Below are 24,607 nucleotides of genomic sequence, written 5' to 3' on the forward strand. Positions count from 1 at the left end.
TTCTTAGATGATTTGTTCAGTGTAAGGCTAGAGATGGAACCCCAGGAGTACTTTCCAAAGTGGCAGGAGGAGAGCAACTGCCTTCAGAATCCCCTCCTAGAAACAAGGAACCAAAAGCCAGGTTACCTCCAGTTGTTTCAAACTGGACCTCATAAGCAAGTTCCCTGTACCATCTTCCCACAAAACAAGCTGTGACCCAGGGCAATCCTCAGGAATATATGCCTCTCTCTGGGCCCTGTTATTCCTGAAGAACACTGGAGTTAACACTTCCAGCTGAAGGCCAAAGCTTAGACACCAAGACTTCCTCTTGCCTTCTGTAATCCCACTAAAACCACAGCAAAGTTTTCTAAGGCATAAACTCATCAGGATAAGGAGAACAGGAGAGGACTACAGAAATTAAATTTCAAAGCTGGAGAGCAGATATACAAATGGTAGATTTCTAAGTAATTTCTCAGTTTCTAAGTTAGTGACCAGGAAGATTTCTAAGTTAGCTGTGGAAAAAGCTGAGAGGCAACATGACTTCCACCACAGAACCCTCTAACTCTCAGGAATTTGTGGCACTAGATGTCTCTGGAAGAACAGGGTAAGGACAAGTCCAAAGAAGACCTGGTTGGTAAGGAGCAGTCAGACCCTCAGATGGTACCACCACCATGGATGGAGGCCACCCTTCCCCAAGTCATCAGAGACATGTTCATTTCCTAAGGTGGTAACATGGAGAACCTCCGGAGACTGAGGTGCAGGCTCTGAACAGAACATGTCAAATACAGACCTTCCCAGCTCTCTTCCCCACTGTGGCTTCCAGGGTGTCAGTGCCCAGCCCACAGCCTCCAGATGGAAAGCAGAAGATATTCCACAGGTGAATCTGACTGGTTCCAAAAACAGCTCAACCAGATCTCCCTACTGTTAGCCAGCTTCACTCAAGAACTCACAGCTTTCAATCAGTATTCAGGTCCATTCTTTTTTTTCTTTTGGTACCGGGAATCGAACTTGGGACCTTCCACTTGCGAGGCAGGCGCCAGAATCACTGAGCTAAATCCCCAGCCCTCCACTCTTAAATATGAACAGCTCTAGGAAAGCCACTTTAATGAATAGCAAAGATAAAAACAGGTAGGACAAAAAAAAAAAATGGAGAAAACAGAGGCTGTGGAAGAAAACTTCAAGAATTCTATTATCCTCAGAGAGAAAGAATAATCTATCTTTGAAAAAGGAGTAAGATGGCATTGTTAAATGACCAGAGAACAAAAGAGCTCTCTAGAGTTTTATATTTTATAAATCAATCTCTCTCTCTCTCTCTCTCTCATGATAGAAGTGAAAAGCCAACAGAAGGCTTATTCTCACCTTTGAATGAAACAAAATCTCACCAAAAAAAATTAAAAGTAAAGCAAATTTACAAAGATTTGGAAAACATGCGAGAAAAGACAAGAAATTTAGAGGCCCAGCCCAGGAAGTCCAAAACCAAGTAAGAATTTAAGAAAAAAAATAAAACAGAAGAAATCAAAGACCAGCAAAGTAGGTGAAAACAGGACCCTACCAAGGCTCATCGTGTGAAACAGCACAACAGTGAGGACCAGAAAAGGTCCTACCTACAACTATCTTGTAAGACAAAAATGTCACCTATAAAAGATCAGGAATCTGAATGAACACTCTACAGCCAGTGCTTGCAAGCTAGAATGCGAGGCAATGCTCCACAACTTGGAGGGGAAGATTTCTTTAAGATACTCAGTTAATTATCCATGAAATGCAGGGAGAGGAGAAAAGCAAAAGTACAAAAATCTAGCTCCTATTTACCCTTTCTCAAGATGTACTGGAGAGTGTATCACCAAAATGAGGGGAGAAACATAGGAAAAAACCCCACTTAGTCCAGCAGGGCGTAACAGTATACATTTTTAATTGCAGCATTCTAGGAGGCTGAGGCAGGAGAATCATAAATTCAAACCCAGCCTGGGCAATTTAATGACTCAGCAAGACTTCGCTGCACAATAAATTTTTTTGTTTTTATTTTTGGGGGGTTTTTTGTTTGTTTGTTTGTTGACAGGGTCTTGCTATGTAGTTCAGGTTGGCCTTGAACTCACTATGTAGCCCAGGCTGGCCTCAAACTTGTGACGATCCTCCTGTCTCAGCCTCCAAAGTGCTGAGATTACAGGCATGTGTCACCATGACCGGCATAAAAAATTTTAAAAGAGCTAGGGATGTAGCTCAGTGCAAAGGCCCTGGATTCAATCCCCAGTACATAAAAAAACAAAATAAACAAAGCAAACCTTAATCCAAACACAGGAGATAAGTGATAGGTATATTCAGGATGATGAACAAGGAAGATACAAGATAACTGCCAGGCTAAGGTGGGAGCCACAACCTGCATTGAAACTGTCTAAACCTCTGGCTCACCCCTCCCTGAACTACACGCACAGGAAAGAACAGACTCCAAGCAAAGAAGCCTCAAGGAATTGGAGATTTATTGCAACAGCTGCCAAAACAGAGGAAATTAGTTAACATGATTACCTGCTAAAACAAAAATAAGCAACAGGAGAAACAATAAAATTGGTCCTTTTGAGAGGAATCTAATAGAATCCAGACAATTCTGGACAATATCATTTACAATATTCAGATACAGGTCAAGATTATATGAAAAACAGGCATATGTGTGTTCCATATCGAGAGAAAACACCATCATTGGAGGCCTAAAGTAACTGGATAGTGGAATTAGCAAGAACATAGAGAAAAAGATTTTCTAATGAACACACTAACAGGTTATATTAACAAAGAAATAAAATCTATATTTTAAAAAGTCAATATGAAAATCTAAAACTGAAAAGCACCACATCTGAAACTTGAAAATCACCAAGGTAGATTGAGAGATGAGTGGAAATAAAGGTCCCATGCCAATATGAGCTGGAGAGGCTATGTGAAAGTTACAACACTGTAACAGCAAAATTAGTAACTTCACCTGATGAAGCCCCACTTAGAATTACTTCCCAATATTGAAATAAATTCTCATACCTATGAAATATCACTTCAAAGAACACTAAAATGTTCTGACTTTTATTGGAAAAGCTGCCTATTTCCCGACTTCTGAGCTCTTGCTTCTTTAAGTATTTCCACATATATGGCCACCTGTATTTCCAAGTTGTTTTTCTCTGAACATTAACTAAAGATTAAGCATTAAATGATTTTCTACATCTACTGAGATAATCATATAGTTTTCCATCCTTTACTCTAATATGGTGAATTCAATTGATTTTCAATTATTAAATATGCATTCCTGTGATTAAAAAAAAACTTGGTCATGTGTATTATCATTTTTACATATTGCTGGATTTTAGTAAGGTTTTTTGCATCACATGTTCACTCGAGTTATTAGTTCCATTCATCTCACCTGTTATGTGTTCCCTTATCTCCTACTGCCTTCTTTTCAACTGGATAGTTCTCTTGCTATTCCACTTGTCCTGATTTTTAGCTTAAAAGCTATAGTTTTTCTGTCCTTTACTGGTTACCCTAGAGTACAGCACCTCTTCTTGAATTATCCAATTCTAACATTGGGACTGAGGTGTACTTGGTGATGGAGCTCTTGCCAAGCATGCACAGGGCCCTGGGTTTGATTCCTAACCTTGAGGTGCCGGGGGGGGGGGGGGGGGGGGAGATGGGATGGGACGGGATGGACGGACACACACCACTAACATTAATTGGTAGTTCCACCCCTTCTTGACAAGAAACTTTACAACTTAACTCCATTTTCACTCTACTCTCACATACAACACTGTTACCATGCATTTTGTTTCCTATGTACTTCTCTTTTCATGTAACAGATGCCCAAGTATGTACCATTTTCACTGCTCTTCATTTCTCTCTGCATCTCTGACCTTCTTTCTGGATCATTTTCCTTCTGCCTAAAAAATACCTTCTTTATGTGAAGCCATCATTCCTGAAAGATAATTTCACTTGATACAGAATTTTTGTTTGGTAGCTATTTCTTTCAACATTTAAAGCTACTGTCTTCAACTCCCTGGTTTCTCTTGTGAAGTCAGCAGTCACTGTAACTGCTACTCTTTTGATTGTAATGACTTTCTTCCCTAGCTGTTTTTAAGATCTCTTTCCATCTTTGGCTAACAGAATTTTGATGTGACAGATTGTTTTATTCATTATCTTACCTCAACAGGACTTCTTGAATCTACAGCTTGATGTCTTTCACTAGTTTAGAAAGTTCTCAACTATTCTCCTGCTTCATTCTTTCCCCTCTACTTCACATTTACTTCATCCTCTGTTTTATCCATCTTTTTGTTTCTCCGTGGTTGTCTGTATATTTTCTTCTGATGTATCACAGTTCACTAATCCCCTCTTTAGGTGCACCTAATCTCCTAATAAAAATCATGTACTGGGTTCTTAATTTCTGTTGTACAGATCAATTCTATAACAGATTTTTCCTTTGGTAATTTATAGCTCTCAGCTCTCTGTTGAAATTCCTACTCATTCATCTCCCTGACCACAGTAAACACTACTATTTTTAAATATGTACATGATACCTCTGATCTGAAGCTCATCCTGGGCTGCTTCAACCATGATATTTCTGCTGACTATTTATTTAAAATAATCAGCCAGTCACTACATTTGCAAAATTTTTTGCAGAAATAAAGTTGAGGCCTAGGATGAGGTAGTCCACCAGAAAGAATTTACATGTTTCTGACAGGCAGGAAAGATACCATTAATTCCAAAATATTTTAATCCAATTATAGGGTTGTTTTTCTGTTTGGGGATTCCCCTTGTCCCTAGGAAGAGTCTCAAACTAAAAGGAAGGGTTAACTACACCCACCCTCAGTATCTCTTTTCTTAGCCCCACCAGGCTATCTACTGCAGTGTTCACTTCTCAACTGCCCCTACAGAATGTCTGAAAACCCGAAGTCACCACCATGGGCCTTTGTTCTTACATAGATTCTGGCCTGGTAAGTCTAACTTCTTAGCTGTATTATGCCTTCAACCTGAGATGTTCTCTTTATTTTGTCCAGTTTTTCCAGCTGCCTCCAGAAAGGGGTATGGCCTTGATTATCAAAACAAAGTCTTTACATCTACTTTTTACCCAGCTTCCAGATATTTTTTCAGGACCGTAATAATTATGCCCAAAGCCAAGGGTATATCTACACATATGGAAAAACTGAGCTCACAGGATATACTATATAAAATTGCCTATGGAAAGTTTTGAACAAGAAGAACAGAGACCCCAGGGCAAAGCCCAGAAAAGTAAGTTCCATTCCAAAACTTAACTCAAGAGGAAAAAGAATTCACTTTCAACCACCTTCATTGTTTCACACTATTATGAACTGAATTGTGTCCCCTCAGAATTCAGATTGAAGGCCCACCCTCCAATGTGACTGTATTCAGAGATGGGAGAAAATAAAGGTTAAGTGAGATTATACAGTCAGGCCTCTAATCCAGTAGGAATGGTACCCTTAGAAGCGGAAGAGACCCTGTGCACTTACAGAAAAAGTCACATAAGGTACAGAACAAGAAGGAAGCTATCTGTAAGCTAAGAAGATGCCCTGCCCCCACTCCCAAAATCAAACCTGCCAGCACCTTAACCTTGGATTCCAGCCCACAGCACCATGAGAAAACAAGTTCCTGTTGTTTGAGCCACCTCGTACTGTTATGGCAACATAGGCAGAGTAAGGCACAGGCAGTACATGTCACCTGTACAATGTGACATATTCAGTTAGAAACATTTCCACAAATCTAGTGTCATCCAAACCCATGAGCAAGGTCTGATGGGTTTACTCAAGACTCCCAGTACAAAAGTACTCAACGAGCAGGAAGCTTGCTGAATCAAGAGACTAGAAACCAGGCGGCTTTGGAGAACAAGGCATCCCAAACTGTCCTCCCTATTCTTCAGCCAATCATCCCAAAGAGCTGTACAAGGACACAAGAGATATACATAGCCAGAACAGGAATTTACTTCTGCCATCATAATACTATCTACTACCATTATTACCATCTGTGAAATCAGAATCTCGCCACACCAAGATTTTGTCAAATATAATGTACTCGCAGGGTATGGTGGCACACATCTGTTAATTCCAGCTACTCAGGAGGCTGAGTCAGGAGGATTACAAGTTCAAGGCCAGCCTGGACAACTCAGGAAGACCCTGTCTCAAAACTTTTTAAAAGGGGCTGGGGAGTTAGGTATGGTGGCTCATGCCTGTAATTCCAGCACTCTGGGAGGTCAAGTCAGGAGGATAACAAGTTTGAGCCCAGCCCAGGCAATTTAGTGAGATGCTATCTCAAAAAAAAAAAAGAATTTTTTTTTTCAAATGAGCTGGGGATATAGCTCAGTACGAAGGTTCTAAGTTCAATTCCCAGTACTGTTTAATAAAAGCAGGAGCTTAATAAAAAGAGGGGCTCTTTAATAAAAAGAGGAGCTGAGGATATAGCTCGCTAGTACGAGCTCCTGCTAAGCATGCATGAGGTTATGGGTTCAATCCTAGTACCACCAAAAAGAATAAAAAAGAAGCATCATGTGCCTTGTTACCCAGTGCTTTCAGCAAGTGCCTTGGATCTCTGAGGCAGCATGGAGCATGTAAGTGAGCACAAACAGATGCACATGTATGTCTACTCCAAACCCAAGCCGGCATGTCATGGCCAGGCCTCTGCCACATCCCCTGGTGGCACAGTAACCTCACTCTCAGAATAGAACCCAGTCTGCTGAGTTCTCCTCAGGCTCTAAGCGGAACCCTCTCCAGTCTCCGGGGGCTACTTCAACCTCCATAATCAGGCATTTCATTTCAGCAGGGGTGGGCTGAAGGGTCAGAAGGCTGCTCACAAATTGCCACAGATGGCCAACTCCCATCTCACCCAGCTTCTGCAACTATTGCCTGGGTGGCCTCAAAAATAAGTAAAAATACATAGCCATTTTTATTAAAATGTAAAATACATTTTATAACCCAGAAATTATACTTTGTCAGCTATTGGGCAACAACCTGCATAAATGGAATATAATCACAAAGCCTACCAAAAGGAAGACTGATAAAATGTAGACGATATCTAATCCTTGGAATTTTACACAGCCATTAAAAGAAACCAAAGTAGAACCAAGCATGGTAGTGCAGGTTTGTAATTCAAGCACTCAGGACGTTGAGGCAGGAAGATTGAGTTAGAGCAGTGAAACCCTGTCTCACACCCCCTCACACGCAAAAAAACAAGATCAAAGAAGATTCATATTATTAGAAAGGTTGCCAAAACAGATGAGCTTAAAGACATGACATGCAACAACCAGGTGAAAATCACAGATACTATGAACAGAAGATGGACACAAAACAGTTCGTGTATATGATTACGTTCATATAAAATGGAAAAACTAATTTAAATTGCTGTAAGTCAAGAGTAGTTACTCTTTGCAGGTAGGGATAGTGATTTGAAGAAAATAGTTAAGGGTCTGGGGGCAAAGATGTGGCTCAGAGACTGAACTTGTGCTTAGTATGCTTGAGGCCGAGTTCAATCCTTTAGACCAAAAGGCTGGGAAGGAGACTAGTAGATTTCTAATTTGGGGGCAGGGTTGTACCAGGGATCAAACTCAGGACCTTGAACTTGCCAGGCAGGCACTGTGCCACTCAGCTACATTCTCAGCCCTAGATTTCTGATTCTTGATCTGGATTCTAATTACATGGATGAATTCAGTTTGTGAAAATTCATGAAGCAGCCACTTATGATAATTACACTATTCTTTTTTGTTTGTTTTTGGTGCTAGGAATTGAACCCAGGGCCTCACACATGCTAACCATATGTTCTACCACTGAGCTATAGCCCCATTCATAATTACACTCTTCTATATATATATTATACTTCAAGTTGAATGCCTAGAAAAGAGTGATACCATTTGGAGGCAGAGAAAACAAAAACACTTCTCTATTTCTCTAAGTACTTCCTACAGATGCATAGCTAAAAATGTCTAGAAAAAAACACTCCAACCTTAAAAGGCTTACCTCTAGAGGGGTACTCAGATGGTGGACAGGTAAAGAAGACTCTTGTTTTATCTATAACACCTAGATTTCTGCAACTGAATATATGTGTATTACTCATACAACTAAAATTAATAACATTTAAAATAGGAAGAAAAAAGTTGGGCCAATGGGTTTTCTGCCCCCCAACTGTACCCCAGGGTGGCTGGCTAACAAGGTGACACTCCAGGGAGAAGAGATCTGGGTGGAGAGATTTTCAGGGTATGGGAGACAGGACCATATTCCCTGGCCCTTCTGTTCTCACATGGCCCTACAGGACACACTCTCAGGCAGAGGGGATACAGTAGGGGCTATCAGGTGGGAAGAAAAACTAGAATTCACTTCTCAAACTCTCTGTCCATATAGTTTCTAAGCCCCTAAGCAGTTTGATTCCTATGCCTTCCATGCACAGAGTAGCTAAACTTCTCATGAAGCCCAGGCCACATGGCTCCTTTTTAATCCCACTTAAAACTTAGTTGAAAAGAAAATCCCCAAAAAGTATATAAAATAAGGCCTTCTTAACCCTGGTTGCCAGCCCAGGGCTCTGAGAATTCACTTATGCTTTCTGAGTTAACGGACAGATCACACTCATGCTGCAAATAGAGGGAGAAGAGGGCCGTCAGTGGCACTGGATGTTAAAAAGCACTGTCTTCATACCTGAAAACAGCACAGCCCTGCATAAGCCTTAGGAAAAACACCCTGGCATCAGCACTCCAGAGACAGCTTCCAAGTCAGCCTCCTGTTTTAATTGGTTGGGTCTGGGAGGCAAACAGGGATCCCTCCCTCTCCTCAGATGGACAGACAACAGCTGGTATGGTCACATCCTCCAAAATGCTCAGCCACAAACCCAAGGAAGCAGCCTCCTCCATCTTCCAGCCAAAGGCTTGGGTTTCCAACCTGCCTTCCCTTTCTTTCCCCAGAACTAATTTTAGCCTCCTTGGTTGTCAGAGTGGAACTGAAGTAGTCGGCTGAGGAACATGTTTGCAAAAAAGTATGAACTTGCCTCACAAAACACCTCAGCTCCAACTCAGAAACTACCCAGGGAGAAGCCCCATTGCTCAGCAGGGTGGGCCCCTCCAGAGAACATTCCCCAGGGAGGAGGCCTACCAATCTGCCCAGTAGGGCAGGCTTCCTTTCCACATCGACTTTCAGCAATCACATGTCCATGAATGAAACACCCAGCTGGAGCTGCCATTCCCCGAGAGGATCTGAGAAAGGGACATGTAGATGCACAGTGATCCTGGGGTAACCAGGGCAAATCATGGGGCTGTCCAGAGCCAGGAAGGAGACCATTACTGGTCCTGGGCCAGGAGGGGGCACAGCTGGCCCCAAACAGTCCCAGCCCGTTCCATTGGTTCATTTCCAGTACCTACCACTATCTTCAGCAGAGATATAGACAACAACCTCCAGAAACAGATTCAAAAGAAGGCAGCAGCATCTCCTCACCCAACAACCTACACCCCAGGAACAGCCCACCGGGACCACAAGGAGCAGGCACCTGTGGGGCCTGGATGGACCTGAGTCCAGTAGAGAATTAAAGACCAAAAAGGAAGCCCAGGACAAGGGTATCTGTTCTGAAATTAAAAAACTGTGACGGAATGGGAGGGAAAGGAAAGAAAAAGAATTCTAGGAAAGCAACAAGTCTTCTGGGAAAAGAATACAAAAGAGATGACACTAGAGGTCTCCACTCCAGCACACACTTCACATAGCAGAGGTATAAAGCGCTTGGGAACTGAGGTTCGTAGCAACTTTCCTCCCATCCTGAAGCTCAGTCTGTAAGCAGCTCCCAGCTCAGCAAGCCAGGTTTCATGAAGCTCACAGAGGAGTCCCCCAGAAAGTTTCCCAGCAGAGCCAGCAGAGGCCAGGGGGGTAGAAAACAAATATGAGGGCAACCGTGGGGTAGCCAGCCTGCCACGCCCAATGCACAGGTCCCTGTAGAGATTAAGTGAGTCCGTCAAAGCCACCAGAGCTGGCACCCATCTCAGGCAGTGCTGCCCACCACACTCCCCAGGTCCAGGGGAGGAAGCCTGGCCCTGCCCTTAGGTTCTAATCCAGCCACGGCACCCTGAGAAGGGAAAGACTTGTGCCCGTACCTTTGAGGGAAGGTTGCCCCCCTGCCCTGGTGTCCCCAGGCTGGAAGCCCCAGGCCCACAGCCGCTGTGGCTCCTCAGAGTGCCATACAGCAGGCCCGCTTGGGGGAAAGGGCATGCCTGCGTCCTGCTACAACCCCAGCACTCCTCTCAGCAGATAGGGTCAGCCTCAGCTCAGCTCGTGGGATTCCCAGGTGAGCAGAGCGGGTGCCAGGCGGGTGGAGAGGCCCGGGCAACAAGCACTTCCTGACATTCTACGTGGGCAGGAGGGAGAGGCATGAGTGTCAGGCTCAAGGCAACAGGCAGACTGGGTGGGCGGGTGCAGGCAGGCAGGCAGACTGCCCGGCCACCCACAACAGCCACCTCCCTGAAACCCGAACTACTTCTGGGAAAACTCAAGGACACCAGCATTCTGCTCAGTGGCAAGCAGTACACCCAAACCACTAATTCTGAACCAAACTCACACGCTGAACAGAGGTTTAGCCACAATCTCCTAGACACTGAGCAAAATCCAACCACCAACCCTAAATCCGAGGGGACGAAGAAGATGGATGTGCACTCATAGCCATTACTCCCATTTCTCACAACCGTCTGCTTCATTAAAAACAAGAGAACATTACAGACCCCTGGTTCTCAACCTGAGTGTGATTTTGTCCCTACCTCCTCCAGGGGCTTTTAACAATGTCTTAGAATTATTCTCAGTTGTCATAAGAGAGCCACTACTGGAATGAGTGGGTAGAAGCTGGGGATGCTGCTAAACATCTATAATGCGTAGGACAGCACCACCATCACCACCCTATATCTACACAACAAAGCATCACCACCTCCAAACGGTCAACAGTGTCAAAGGTTGAGAACTGTTCTAGAAAAAGGCCCCCACTTCAGGGCTGTACGTCCAGAGTCACTTTCAGAAGCACTGCCCCTAACCTTGGGCCCCTCAGATCCCAGCCCAAGGGGATGTATCAGTACCTGGGCATGAATCAGAACGTCCAACCTTATGACCCTCAGTTCCCGCTTATATTTCTCTGCACTCCCAAGTAGGGGACTGAATGCATAGGCACTCAAGAAGGCAGACTTCTGGAAGATACCAGGGCTAGGATCTGACTAACAGGCAGAATCACAAGTGCAGAAGTAAAGGAGAGGACATATTCAGTGCCAGAACAGGGTAAGTAGAGGCAGCCAGGTGAGAACAAGCCCATTGTACAAGTTGCCCCTCAAGAGGGCTGTTACATACGAAGCAGCCAGGACTTCAGAAAAAGAGCTCCACTCAATATGGAAACCAGAGTATGGTACATAGCCTGGTGTAGCGTTGCATGCCTATAATCTCAACACTCTAGAAGCCTAAGGCAAGAGGACCACAAGTGCAAGCCTAGCTCTGTCAACTTAGCAACTGACACCTTGTTTCAATTAAATTTAAAAAAAAATTAAAAAGTGGTGGGGATGTACCCCAGCATAAAGGCCCTAGGTTCAATCCCCTAGTAGGACCAAAAATTAAAGTGTACACATGAACATACAGATATTGATCTATTATTTCCTAGAGGAAATGTAATAGCTTTCTTTAGATTCCAGAAGGGCCTGTGACATAAAGGTCCATGGGGTAGGAAAAGGGCTCTTCACTGACCTCCTGCAAAGAGAGTTCCTTAGGTGACGTGCCAAGATAGATCTGGGAGCTCTGATGCCCAGAAAGACTCACAGAGGAATACACTGTAGAAGCCCACATAGGGTACCACGGGGTTCTGAATTTGACATTTTTACCCAGCCAGGATTGGAGAAGACAAGTGAATGTCTTATATCATCTGTTTTGGAAGGGCCTCTAAAGCTGTGGTAGGTACCTATTCCTCCCAAAGGGTAACAACCCAGTCAGCAAGACAGCCTTGAGTGCCCAGTAGCAAAAGGGCAGGTAGCAGAGGACATCCTCCCTGCCTGGAGCTGGGTACCTATGGCCCATGGCTCTGTAGTCCATGTCCTTCATAATTAGCACTACACTGGACCAAAAGGTGGAAGGTCACTCCACTGTCCCCTTTTGAGGAAATAGACAAGAGATATCTTTGTGTCAAAGAGTGGTCAATCTAGGGGCTGGGGATTTAGCTCAGTGGTTCTGGAGCCTGCCTCAAAAGCGCAGGATCCTGAGTTCAATCCCTGGTACCCCAAAAAAAAAAGTGGTCAATCTATGAGGAGAGCTCAAGACAGTCAGTCAGGACCTGATGGGATCCTCCCCAGCCAAAGGCTTCTGATATTCCACACAGGACAACGCTCCACCCGGCCCCCACAGGCCCTCCAATCTGAACTCCAAGTGAGAGAAAGCTGTCAGGCACTCTTACAAGATACAGCGTATGTAAGATGTCCACTGCAATGCAAAGCCACACAGATCACAAAAGACTGCAGAACAAACCAACCACTGAACTACAGCTTAAATGTCTTCTAGGCTCATTATGGCAGCCACTAGCCAGACATGAGTAGAGTAACTGAAATGCAGAAAGTAGGAAATAAGGTATTCTATAAATGTAAGATACACACAAGATGTGAGTATAAGGCCAGTCTGAACTACATTTCGAGACCCTGTCTCAAAAACAAACCTATAAAAATAGAATAAAATAAAATGCAGCTATTCCTTCTATTAACTACTAGAAATTTTTAACTTACATATACTATATATGGTTGATCCTATGTTTCTGTTGTACAGTATTGTTCTATATCTTCCTTCTAACAAGTCGCTGTGTGCTTCAGGAGGTGAGAGTAGTACCAGCAAACAAGAAGATGAAGGAAAAGCCACTCAAAAGCCAAAGGAGCAGGAGGGCCAGCTCTGCCCCAGCCTGGACCCAGGGCAGTTCTTCCTGCAGTTCCTCTCAGGACAAGGCAGCAGCCACCATAGCACTGGTTGGGGTGACAAGAAACCCCCCTCTGACTCCACTTCCTCCCTGGCAGGAGCACAGGCCAGGGAGTCAGACATCAGCTGTCCCCTAACTAGACAGTTACTCTGCTCGGCGCTGCCCTAGGGGCAAGAAGTAGCAAGAAACATGGCCCCAGGGCTCTAATCAACCCAGCCCCGTACACTTGAGGAAGGTGAGACCTGGGACTAGACTGCAACAGGCTGGAGGTAGGAAGTGGTCCCCAATCCCACATCTGAGGCCCTGGTCCTGAGAAGGTGCCCCACAGATCTGGGCTTAAGGGTCCAGACTGGACCAGAATTGGGAGCCCAGATGGCCTAGAGGCAGCGCAACAGGCTACTGCATGGCCTCAGGGTGGCCTGCAGCTGCCTTTTTCTATCCCTTCAAGCCCTCCTTTTGGGTGCAGGAAAACGTCCCTCAAAGGCAGCACTTAAAAGGCAGGAGTTCAGAAAGGTACAAAATGTTCAATCCAAACACAACTTTGCCTCCACCACCCAGGAAAGGGCTCCAGGCAAGCCGCGACGCCCCTTCCCACAGTATGCCCAGGTACCAAAGAAGTTGTCGCTCCCTGCCCCTGGTTCCAGCATTCGAGCTCCGAGCTTCCCAGCCCCTAGCGAGAACCCTCTAGCTCTCAGCGTTAAAGGACAAGTTCCACCATCCAGTCCAGGAAGGGAATGGAGGGAGGGTGGTGGGGATGTATTGGACATCCCCGGTCCCCACCCCCGCAGCAGCTTGGGGATCCCGGCCCCTCCTCTGCCCGCCCAGCCCCGCCCCTCACGGTTTTCCCAGACTCCGCGCTGCTGCCACCTCGGGCGGCAGGGGACCCGCACTGCATGTGTAATGGGGGTTGGGAACAAAGAGGCATTAGACCCAGCGCCCCGCCGCCCGGCACCAGCTGCCCCGCTGCCCCGAGCTTTTCGTTGGAGCTTCAAGGCCAGGCTCCCCCGGTTTCTCAGGACTACCCCAAGCCAGTCTCGACGCGCCCACCCTACTCGGGCACGCCCCAGCACACTAAAAGGAGGAAATGGGTGCTTCAGGTTTGGAGAGGAAAGTGCTTTCCCTGCAACTCTGCGGGTACCCACCCGCAAGTACCCATCTACCCAAACAGACGGTCGCGAGCGCTCCGCTCCCTGCTACACGCCCGAGGCTGCAGGCGAGCTGAAGGCGGGTCACCCACGCCGGCCACGTGCCTCTGGGAGGCCGGGCGAACCGAGACCTGTTGGTTTTCCTTCTTACCTCGCTCCCCTTCCAGGTGCCCAAAACAAAGCGGCCCCGCTAGGTGAGCGCACTCTGCATCTGCGGCCCACAGCAAGGAAAGGAGGCGCAGGTGGAAGCCCGCGCCAAAGCCAGCCGTGCGCCGAGCGCGGGTCAGCCCGGCGAGATGGGGCAGGGTATCCTCCTGGCTGTGTGAAGCCGCCCCTTCGCGTCGCTACCTCTAGCAGAGGCTCTGAGGGACGCGCAGCCCTCCCCCGGCCACAGCTGCACCACACTCCCGCCGCCCCCCACCCCTTAGATCTGCCCGCCCCGCTCGACCGCCTTCCCCGCGCTCGACTTCTCACTCTCTCTCCTGGTTCCACGCATCCGCGCAGCCTGAACCATGGCCCCGACGCTCCGGGTCGCGATCCCCATCCCGGGGCGCCTCGACAAACCAAAATCCCGCAGAGGACAGAGTGGTTCCCGAGACCCGCGCGCGTCCCCACTACGGGCTCGGGGAGGTGCGATCTAGGCAGGTGGCGCGGCGACGAGGCCGCGGGCCCGCCCTTTGTTGGTAAACACCGCGCGGCGCCCTCCCCACTTCGCGCCCGGTCCTCACCCGCGCACAGCGATCCCCAGAGGAGCGCGAGGGCCGCCCAGGGCGCCGTCATGTTCCGCGGCGCCGCCCCGCGGACACCCAGAGCCCTCGGGCAGGGCCGCGCGGCGCTCCGGGGAGCGCAGGGCCCGGCGGCGGCAGCGGCGCTCTCCTTCCCGCTCCTTCCTTCGGTCACGGTCGGCGCGCGCTTCCTGCGCCTCCGTCCCTAGGCAGCGTGTGGGCTCCGGTTCAGGGCCGCTGCGGGCGGCGCAGACTGCGGCCCGGGCTTCGGGGCGACGCGGGGGCCGGGGGGCGGCGGCGGGGCACGGGCCGGGGCGCGCCCGACCCAGGCATAGCGCAGCGGGGCTGGGCCCGGGCCCCGGGCGCAGGGGCCGAGTCCGGAGGGGCCATGAACGGGGGAGGGGTTGGGGGAGGGGAGCTGAACCGAGTCCAAAATGGCTCCTGAGCGGCGGCCGCGGATCCGAGCCAGCGGGGAAACCCGGATGTTGGATACAAAGAGGCGGGCGAGCTGGGCGGGGAGGGGGAGGGGAGGCGGGCCCTCCGGCCGCGTGGTCCGCGCCCCCCTCGGGGCGGGGCCGCAGAGCAACAACAACACCGAGGCCCCGCCCCGGCCCTCGCGTGCAACCTATGCCCCGGGGCCAGGCGGCCGCAGACCGCTGAGCTGAGATTGCAGCCCCGGACCCCACAGCCATCCCACCTGGGACTTCCTCCTCGCACCCTCAAGTCAAACCCCCAACGCACGCGGGAGACCTCGGAGTGGGTGGACAGCTCCCGGACTCTGGCCAGAACTCCTCTATGCCGATTCTCCGTGAATAGTGGGCGAGTCTTGCCATTATTAATGGGCCGATTAAAAAATGGGCAGAAAAAGCTTAGCTTCTCAGAATGGACACGCAGTCCTGCACGCCACGCTCACAGAAGCACAGCTGGGGACCCCGGGAGCGATGATTTGTACCACTGGATGAGAGGCCAGCTCCGCGGAGCAGCTGCTCACCCCCAGGTTCCTCCATCTCAGATTCCATGCTCTTCTCACACACTGGAAGCTCACGAAGGCTGTGATAGGGCTCCCAGCTAAAAAGGGAAAGCCCATCGCCTCGCTGGGATGAGGCTACAGAACCCTGAAGAGTCTTCGTCTGGAAAACGGAGCGCTCCTTGGGTTGAACCCAGCGCATTGTAGCATGCTAAGCTCCTGCTCTCCCACTGCGTTATACCCACCTGCCTGATTTGGGGTTTTTTAATGGTGGAAAACTAGTTAAAATCTAATGTAAAAGTCCATAATGTGGAATGTATATTACTGAAGAAGTTGAAATGGGGGGTCAGCCTCCCTCAGGCTCCAAAGCAACAGAAACACCTCAGGGACTACACTTTTGAATCACTACCCTCTGGTTCTGGAAAATCCCATGTGGAAAATGATGGCCCTTGCTTGCCACAACCCCTGCCAATGTCCCATTACTTAAGCCTTTTTAAAACACAGAGTGGAGTACTACTGTGTGGCAAGCAGAAGTAGTGTCATACAGGATGCCTTGGCTGTGTATAATACAGTATTTGGTAATCTCACAGGAAGCCCCACAATAGTAGGGAGGGCAAATCCATACCATGCACAAGTGTCTTGTCTAGGAAAGATATGTCGTTGTCTGCTCCATTCTGGAAGGAGTCAACCATAATGCTCGTGCTAAAAACTAGATCAGCTGGTTCTTCTATCCTACACCAGGTCAGGTATCACAGTAAGGGCTCAGGGTGGCTCAGGTTGGTTGGCATAACTGACTCTTCCATGCTGACTTTTCTGGATTTGTTTATCCAGCTACCTGCTTGACAACTGATGATGCTGGAAAATCAGACAGCCAAAGAGAAACTATACAGTACTTCTCTTATGCAAAAGGTTGAACGTTCTCAACCTAATAAGAAGGGGTGGGGCCTGGGATTTAGCTCAGTGGTTCCAGCGCCCAAGGTCCCAGGTTCGATTTCCTCAGTACCAAAAAAAAAACCAGAAGGGGTGGCATTGCATATAGAAGTTGCTAACATCTACAGTAAAAACAACTCTTTCAGTGAAGTGTGAAGAAGGAAAAAGAAATTTGTTCTGGTTTTGCCATCACACCTCAAACTGCAAAAGTTATGGCCCCAGTGTGTGATTTGTGCTTCATTAAGATGGAAATGGCATTAAACTATAGAGTTTGCTGCCATCCATGGTTTCAGGCATCCACTAGGGGTTTTGGAAGATATTCCCATGCATAAGGGAGGACTAATGTACTATCTTGCTTGAAATCCTGCTGTAGTCAGGGTTTGCAAGGGAATAGATTTAATACAGGACACACAATTTATAGGGTTATTTGATACGTCACCCAAAAAGTCAAATACAGGAGAGTACAAGAGATGTAGCTGCACACTAGAGACCCAAAGAATCCAGCCAAGGGCCTAGATCCCACAACAGTGTCCCTCACAAGTCCAGCTGAAGGCCTAGAGTCCAAGGCAATGTCCTCCACAAGTCCAGCCAGTGGCTTAGAGCCCACAGCAATGTCTCAAGCTTGTCCATTTTGAGGACCTGCACCAGGAAAGCTCAAGGGCCAGTGGTGGAAGCCAGAAAACCTGTGCTGTTGGGGTGAAAGATTTGTGCCACCAGGCTGAGGGATCTACTCTAGAGCCAGAAAGTGATGCTCACGGTGAAGATCAGAGCTCCCCTGATGAGAACAGCAGCTATTCCCAGTGACAGCAACATCAAGGCCCCAAGCTCCTCCTCCAAGGAGAACAGCCAAGTTCACATCAGGAAAACCAACTGCAGCAGGCTTGCCCTAGAAAAATCAACAGCTCACAATCTTCCCCTCCAGTTCTCTTTTTATGGCGTTGCCAAGAATCTTCAGGTGGGTTTTCCACACCCAACCATGCTGATTCAGTTCAGCTGGGTGTTACAAGTTGATCATTAGTTAATCCACCACACTTCCCCTGGGATCCTGTTACACTAGCCAAGAAAGCTCTATGTAATCAGCCCTTTTTACCTGTCTCCGGTCACAGTGGCCTGCTTTCTGTTCTTCCAACACATTAAGGTTGTTTCTGCAATACAGGCCTCACATCCTCCATCCCCACTGCCATAATCTCCCTCCCTTGATTCTCTTGGAGACCTGAAATCCATAATGCTAAGTAGCATCGGTCTCTACCACCCTTTTGTTCACAACCCCAACAAGCAAATATAAGGCTGGTTGAGCAAGGTGATGGTGGATATCTGAAAAGGAAGTTTGAGTTGGGTTTTCTGTTCTTTCAAACATCAAGAGTGCTAAATACTTTTTTTTTTTTGGTATGGGGATCAAACTCAGGTCCTTGTGCTTGCGAGGCAGACGACAGAACCACTGAGCTAAATCCTTGGCAAGAGTGCTAAATACTTCATCTGATATCTAACATGGGGTAACTGGAAGCTTAAAGGCAGAAAAAGAAAGTCTAGTCAAGGGACCAAACTCAGGACCTCACGTCATTGAGGCAGGAGCTCTGGCACTGAGCTATAACCCAAACACACCCAGTCCCTAAAGGCTATTCTTAGTAATCATGATTTTTAGAATGTTTTGGAGAACACACTTCAAAAAATAGAAATGGCCTCAGCACCTCTTGGCTTCTAAGAGGCCATAGCTAGAAATATGCTATAGTGGGTAATTTAAATCAGCAGTACCACACTAACTCCAGGGGTACAGCTCACACTTCATGGGCAGAGGGTGTGTGGTTTCTTTGGCAATAAAGTTCCCCCCAAAATAAGCTTTCTATTCTTATGTCCTAGACATCATTCTCAAACTGCTTTTTTTCTTTGCGTTTTTTCCCCTTTGGGGCCCCATAGTTCTTCCTATCACCCTGTTTTCACCCTATTAATGGTGCCCACCTTCAGGTCAACTAAATGAATTGGCTCAGGGAGAAAGATAACACTCTCTAAGTCTGGAGAAATATTAGATTATGCTGTGCTAATAGAAAAACCCCAAACCTTAAATGGCTCAAAACAACAAAATTTATTTCTCACTCACACTATGTGTCCATTAGCAGCCACGAAGCAAGCTCTACTCATGATAACTCAGGGACTAAAATAGGCTAAAAGAGACTGTGTGTGTGTGTGTGTGTGTGTGTGTGTGTGTGTGTGATTCTGGGGATTGAACCCAGGGCCTTTGCACTGAGCTACACCCCCAGCCCATTTTTTATTTTGAGAGAAGGTCTCACTAAGTTGCTAAGTTGCCCAGTCTGGGCTGGAACTTGAGATCCTCCTGCCTTAGCTGGGATTACAGAGTGCCACCAAGCCCTGCTTAGAGGCTACATTTTGAATCATGCGTCTCCTATTGGAAAGATGGGGAAGAGAGCATGGTAAACTATATGTGTCAGTAACTTTACTCTTTGCTGAGACAAAATACCCAACACCCAAAGTTAAAGGGGGAAAGGTTTATTTGGCTTGCAGTTTGCAGAGGTTTTAGCCCATAATTGGCTGGCTCCAAGGCAGGGTGGCACATGGCAGAGGGGCAACAGTTCATAGTGGCAGAAGACAGCAAAAGCAAGAAGGGGCCTTAACAGCATCTTTTTGCCCTTTTATTTTATCCAGACTACTGAGGGGTGGGCAGCACTCACACCCTTAATCCTAGTGCCCTTGATCTTAGCACTGCACCATGAGACAATCACAGCAAGACACACTGTAGATCCAGCCACCTCTGAAAAAGCCCCATCTGTGATCACATGAGGCTTTGAAGGGACATCCAAACACAAGCCATAACAACAAGCTAACTCTTAAAACTATTACCACATTCTGAGAAGGTGGTGGTTAGGATGTTGGCTTCATGGTTTTTGAATCTTTCTGAATCCTCACATGAAAATATTGAGCAAACGTGAAAAAATAAATAAATAAATAAAAATACTTTTACCATAAAATTAGGTGACAAGTTTTCCTCAACAGTACAAGCAAACTACAAACTGCTAATAGTAAGGAAAGCTGCATGGGTCAGCATCTGTGCTAGAAGAAGCAGAGGGACACAGTGGGTAAATGAGGTACCTGACAACAGTAGATTCCTAAGACATGTTCACTGGAAAGCAGGGCTCAGTAACGTGAGCCAGTGAAACTGGGTGGGATCTTCCCCAGTCCAATAGCAGATGAATGTAAGGAGATTCTAGTAAGGATAAAAGGACCTGGAACAGTCTGCCTAGTGAACAGTTTAAATTCACCCACCAGCCAGGCATGATGGCACACAACTGTAATCCCACCACTCGGGAGGCTGAGGCAGGAGGATCACCACAAGTTTGAGGCCAGCCTGGGTTACATAGTGAGTTAAAGGCTGGCCTGAACTACATAGCAAGACCCTGTCTCAAAAAACCCCCAAAATAAATAAATAAATAAAAATTCATTAACCAGGGGACCCCCCATTTAGGTCAAAATCCACATTAAGGAGAAACTGCTGAAGATGGAATTTAAATTGAGCTGGATAGGGCTTTTACTTCTGGCCATGGGGCAATAACTAGGATGGTGTTTGTCCCTCTGCTGCAAGAAGAAAACTGGACAAAATATAAGCAACTATTCCTGGACACTGGAAAATGCTATAATGCCTGAGAAAAGACAAGCAAATGGAATGAGTTTTAGGATTGGCTTCTGCTTTGGGTCTAAGACAAATTCTGGACCACAGTGCATTGAGGGGACCCCAGGCAGAGCCCACAACATTGCAGAATTGAGACAAATGAGATGGAGAAGGCTGCAGCAAATATATGGAGCAGAGACCAGAGAAGAGGGAATGTTATCGCAGTCTGCAGGTCTGGAGATCTATGGAAGAGTTTCCTCAGGTCTTCTTCTGAACTGTTTCATATGCATAGAATGAAATTCCATGACGTGAAGAAAAGAAACCCAGGGAGCTACAATCCGAATAGCTCCAAGAACTTAAACAGGATGAGGCAGTGTTTTAGTGGAGAGTCCTCATTGAACGAACACCCAGGGTATTCAGTGGAAACTCAACAGTGTCACTCCACGGTAATGCAGCTAACCTAGCCCTAGGATAAAGGCTACTATAAACCCACAATCCTAAACTAAGACAAAGCAGATGGAGCCTTGAAATGATCAAGCTTGTCTGTAGGTAATGTAACTAACTACCCACCAGGCCAGAGATCAACATTTTTAAGGGAATTCAGCAACAAAAAATTATAGTGCTCAATATCTAATTAAAAATTACTAGGGCCAGGGATTTAGCTCAGTGGTTTCGCCGCCTGCTGCGCAAGTGCAAGGACCCGAGTTCAATCCCCGGTACCAAAAAAAAAAAAAAAAAAATTCCCACCTTGAAAAGCTAGAAAAAGTAGAGTTAAACCTGAAGTTAAAGAATAGAAAACAATGAAGTATAAAGAGAATATGATAAATAAGATTGATAAACTTCTAGTTTGACTGATTAAAAATTAAAAATGGAAGATATAAACCACCAGTGTCAGAAGTGAGAAAAAGAAAACATCACCATAGAGACAGTAGACATATGAAGATATCAAGGGACTATTATTGTGATAGCTTTCTGTCACTGGGACAAAATACCTGAGATACATCCTCATTAATGGAGGAGAGGTTTCAGAGGTTTCAGTCCATGGTTACTTGGCCTTCTTGTCTTAGGCCTGTGACAGCAAACAACATCATAGTGGGAGCACCATGGCAGAGGAGGGTGCTTACCTCATAGCAGCCAGGAAGCAGAGAGAGGAGAGACCAGCATCCTAGTCTCCTCTCCAAAGCCACACCCCTAAAGACCTAAGGACCTTTGAGTGGGCCCTGCCTCCCAAAAGGTCCACAGGCTGGCACAGAACACCTTTAATACATGGGTCTTTGGAGGACACTTCCAAACCATAGCAATTATGAACAGTTTTATGCTAATAAATTTGGCAAGTTAAAAGGGATGATTTTGGGAAGATATTCATTATTAAAATTGACACAAAAAGAAATACAAAATCTGAAGACCCTTATATTAAGTAAATTGAATTTGTAAGTTAAAATTCCCACAAAGAAAGGGTCTAGTTAAAATTGTTACACTGGTGAATCCAATCAAATATTTAAGGAACAAATATTATAGGAAACTAGTACCATTTTTCTTATAACAAAACAAGATTAAGACAGAATGTAAAAAAACCAAACTAAAATCCATGTGAATTTAAATCCAAAAGTCCTTAACAAAATGCGAGTAAATTGAACCCAGAAATATCTCATCACTCGGGGAGACTAAGGCAGAAGGATCGCAAGTTCAAGCCCAGTCTGGGCAATTTAGTGACTTAGTGAGACCCTGTCTCAAAATTTTAAAAATGTAAAAAGACTAGGAATGTAGCTCAATACAAAGATCTTGGGACCAACCTCCAGTACTCCATTCTGAAACAAACAAAAAACCAGAAATATAGTAAAAGGATGATACCACATAACCAAATTGTGTTCATCCTCAAAATACAAGGTTGGCTTTAACATATGAAAATCAGTCATTATAATCACCATTTTAATAGGATAAAGGAGAATAACCATAATAGATTCATGTAAAGCATTTGCCAAATTTCACAATAAACTCACACATTCATTCTCCCCCCTCCCTTGCTCTTTCAGTAAACTAGAAATATGAAATTTATATAAAATGCTTATAGTTTGAAAAGAATACCTGTCTCCTTTTTAAAAAAATTTTTTGCTGAAGATATACCATGAAATGTAAAAATCCTATAATCTCTACTTCAATAGCACAGAACTAATAAGTGAATTTACTAAGGTCACAAACCTTGCATTCTGCATGCCCCAAAACCCAGCACCACATGGATGACACAAATGTCTGCCATCAGTGGGAGCAGTATCTGCGCCACCTTGGATCATGGCTTCTGAGTGGCTGGATGGCTGAACTTCAGGAAACACTTTCCTAGGCACCCCTGAAGGAGCTGGGCTCCCTGGAGCTCTTCTCAAGGCAAAGGTTTACATTTTTGCTCTTTGGGGCCTATGATTGCTAGGTCTCACTGATTCCTGAGATGCCTTCAAGTTGTCTTTCCTATTGTCCTGATGTGAAATACTTGGCTTCCTTTTAATGTTAATAATTTACACAACTGCACTCTCCTTTGCACCAACTTTACAGACTCTTTCTATCCAAGCTTCATATAATTGAACTCTACTGTTTTGCTCCTGATTTTCACTGTAATATGGTTGAAAGCAGCAGTACCTATGCTGCAGCCTGAATGTTGGGCTGCTTTGAAACTTCCTCTGCTGGATAAATTAGTTCACCATCTATAATTCAGCCTTACCTAAAGTCTTAGGATGCAGGCAAAATGTAGACAAATTATTTGCCAATTTGAAACACACATAACCTCTCGAGCAGTTTCCAATAGAGTTCTCATCCCCACCTGAAACCTCATTAGCCCAACCTTTATTGTCCACATTCCTATCCACATTCTGATCTGAGCTCTGACCAGAATCATCTATTGAGGTCTGTTTATAGTAATTTAAGGATTCTCTAGTCTGCATCTCCAAACCTTTCCAAACTCTTCCCACAAAACAGTTCCATAGACTTCTAAACCACATGATAAGATATAGTCACAGCAGTGATCCCAATTTTCTATATTTTAGTTGGCTTTCTTGTTGCTGAGACACAATACCCAACACTCACAACTTAAAAGAGAAACAGTTTAATTTAGCTCCTAGTTTCAGAAGATTCAATACATGGTTGTTAGGCTCCAATTCAGAAACATCATGGAGGAAGGATGTGGTGGATCAAAGCTGGTTAGTTTATGGTGGCTGGGAAGCAGAGCAAGAGAACAGTGCCAGAGAGGAAGGGGTGAGGGACTAGTCATAGACCTCAATACCACACCTCTCTGACCCACCCAGACTCACCCAGGAGCATGCTTTATTAATCTACCAGCCATTTCTTAATCCAATGAAGTTGACATATTAGGTTTGTTTGTTTGCCTATTGGTTTTTTGAGAGAAGGTTGCCTTGAATTCACTATATAGTACAGGCTCGTCTTGAATTTACTTATGGCAATCCTCCTATCTCAGCCTCCTTAGTGCTGGGATTGTAGGTACATGTCATGTGCTTTGTTCAACAGCAAGTATACTAAAATAGGTATGTGCCACCACACCTGAAATTACATGTTGGGCCTAACAGTCACAAATATACATGTTGTTTTGTATGTTGGAGTGTCTTCATGTAGATTCCTATTGGAATTATTTGATCATATATTCATAGCTGGTTTAGACAGATATTGCCAAATGCCCCTCCATAGGAGTCACATCAAAGCTAAACTCCTGTTAGTTATGTATGAGGGTGCCTGTTGCTCCACAGACTTAATAACACAAAATTTTAACAGTTTTTTTGGGGGGGAGGGGTTTGTCAGTTTGGTGAGAAATGGTATTATGAATGAAAGTGAGTAATTTAAAAGATACTTAAAGAATATTTGCATTTTTTTCTAATGAATATCCCTTTTTAAATGTGTCTGTCTGTCTGTCTATCTGTCTATCTGTGTGTGTGGTACCAGGGATTGAACCCAGGGCCTTTATACTGAGCTACATCTCCAGCCCTTAATTAAAAAAAAAATTGAAGTGAAAATAGAAGGAAAAAATGGAAACAAAGATTTTGTACATAGGTAGGGGAGAGGGCTTGAGGGGAAGGGGGAAGGGGAAGAAAGAGGCACGATATATCACGTACAGGTGCAAATTCCCTATGATGAGTGTTATCATTATGTATGCCTAAAATGTACCAATAAATGTTTTGCTATTAAAATAATTTTTTTTTGAAACAGAGTAAGTCACTGAGTTGGCTACCCTGGGCTCAAATTTACCATTGCTTTTTAAAATTTATTTTATTAGTACATTTGCAGTACATACATTTTACAGTCATCTTGGAGAGCTGATACATGTACATAG

General features: G+C 45.7%; 1 protein-coding gene across 3 annotated transcripts in view; it reads right to left on the bottom strand.

Annotated features, from left to right (window-relative positions):
• Positions 1-15,255, bottom strand: part of Acvr2b (activin A receptor type 2B) — a 39,792-nt gene extending 24,537 nt beyond the window's left edge. The window contains exon 1 of one of the 3 annotated variants that reach the window (XM_021259869.2): positions 14,768-15,255. In XM_021259869.2, coding sequence (XP_021115528.1) covers positions 14,768-14,819 — 52 coding nt within the window. In that variant the 5' untranslated portion in view covers positions 14,820-15,255. The other 2 variants (XM_013073396.3, XM_087216541.1) reach the window with 2 other exon arrangements.
• Between the last annotated feature and the right edge of the window lie 9,352 nt (positions 15,256-24,607).

Source organism: Heterocephalus glaber, unplaced genomic scaffold, assembly GCF_053883595.1.
Source record: "Heterocephalus glaber isolate CG9 unplaced genomic scaffold, H.glaber_assembly_v1.0 deba00000122, whole genome shotgun sequence".
NCBI classification, from domain to species: domain Eukaryota; kingdom Metazoa; phylum Chordata; class Mammalia; order Rodentia; family Bathyergidae; genus Heterocephalus; species Heterocephalus glaber.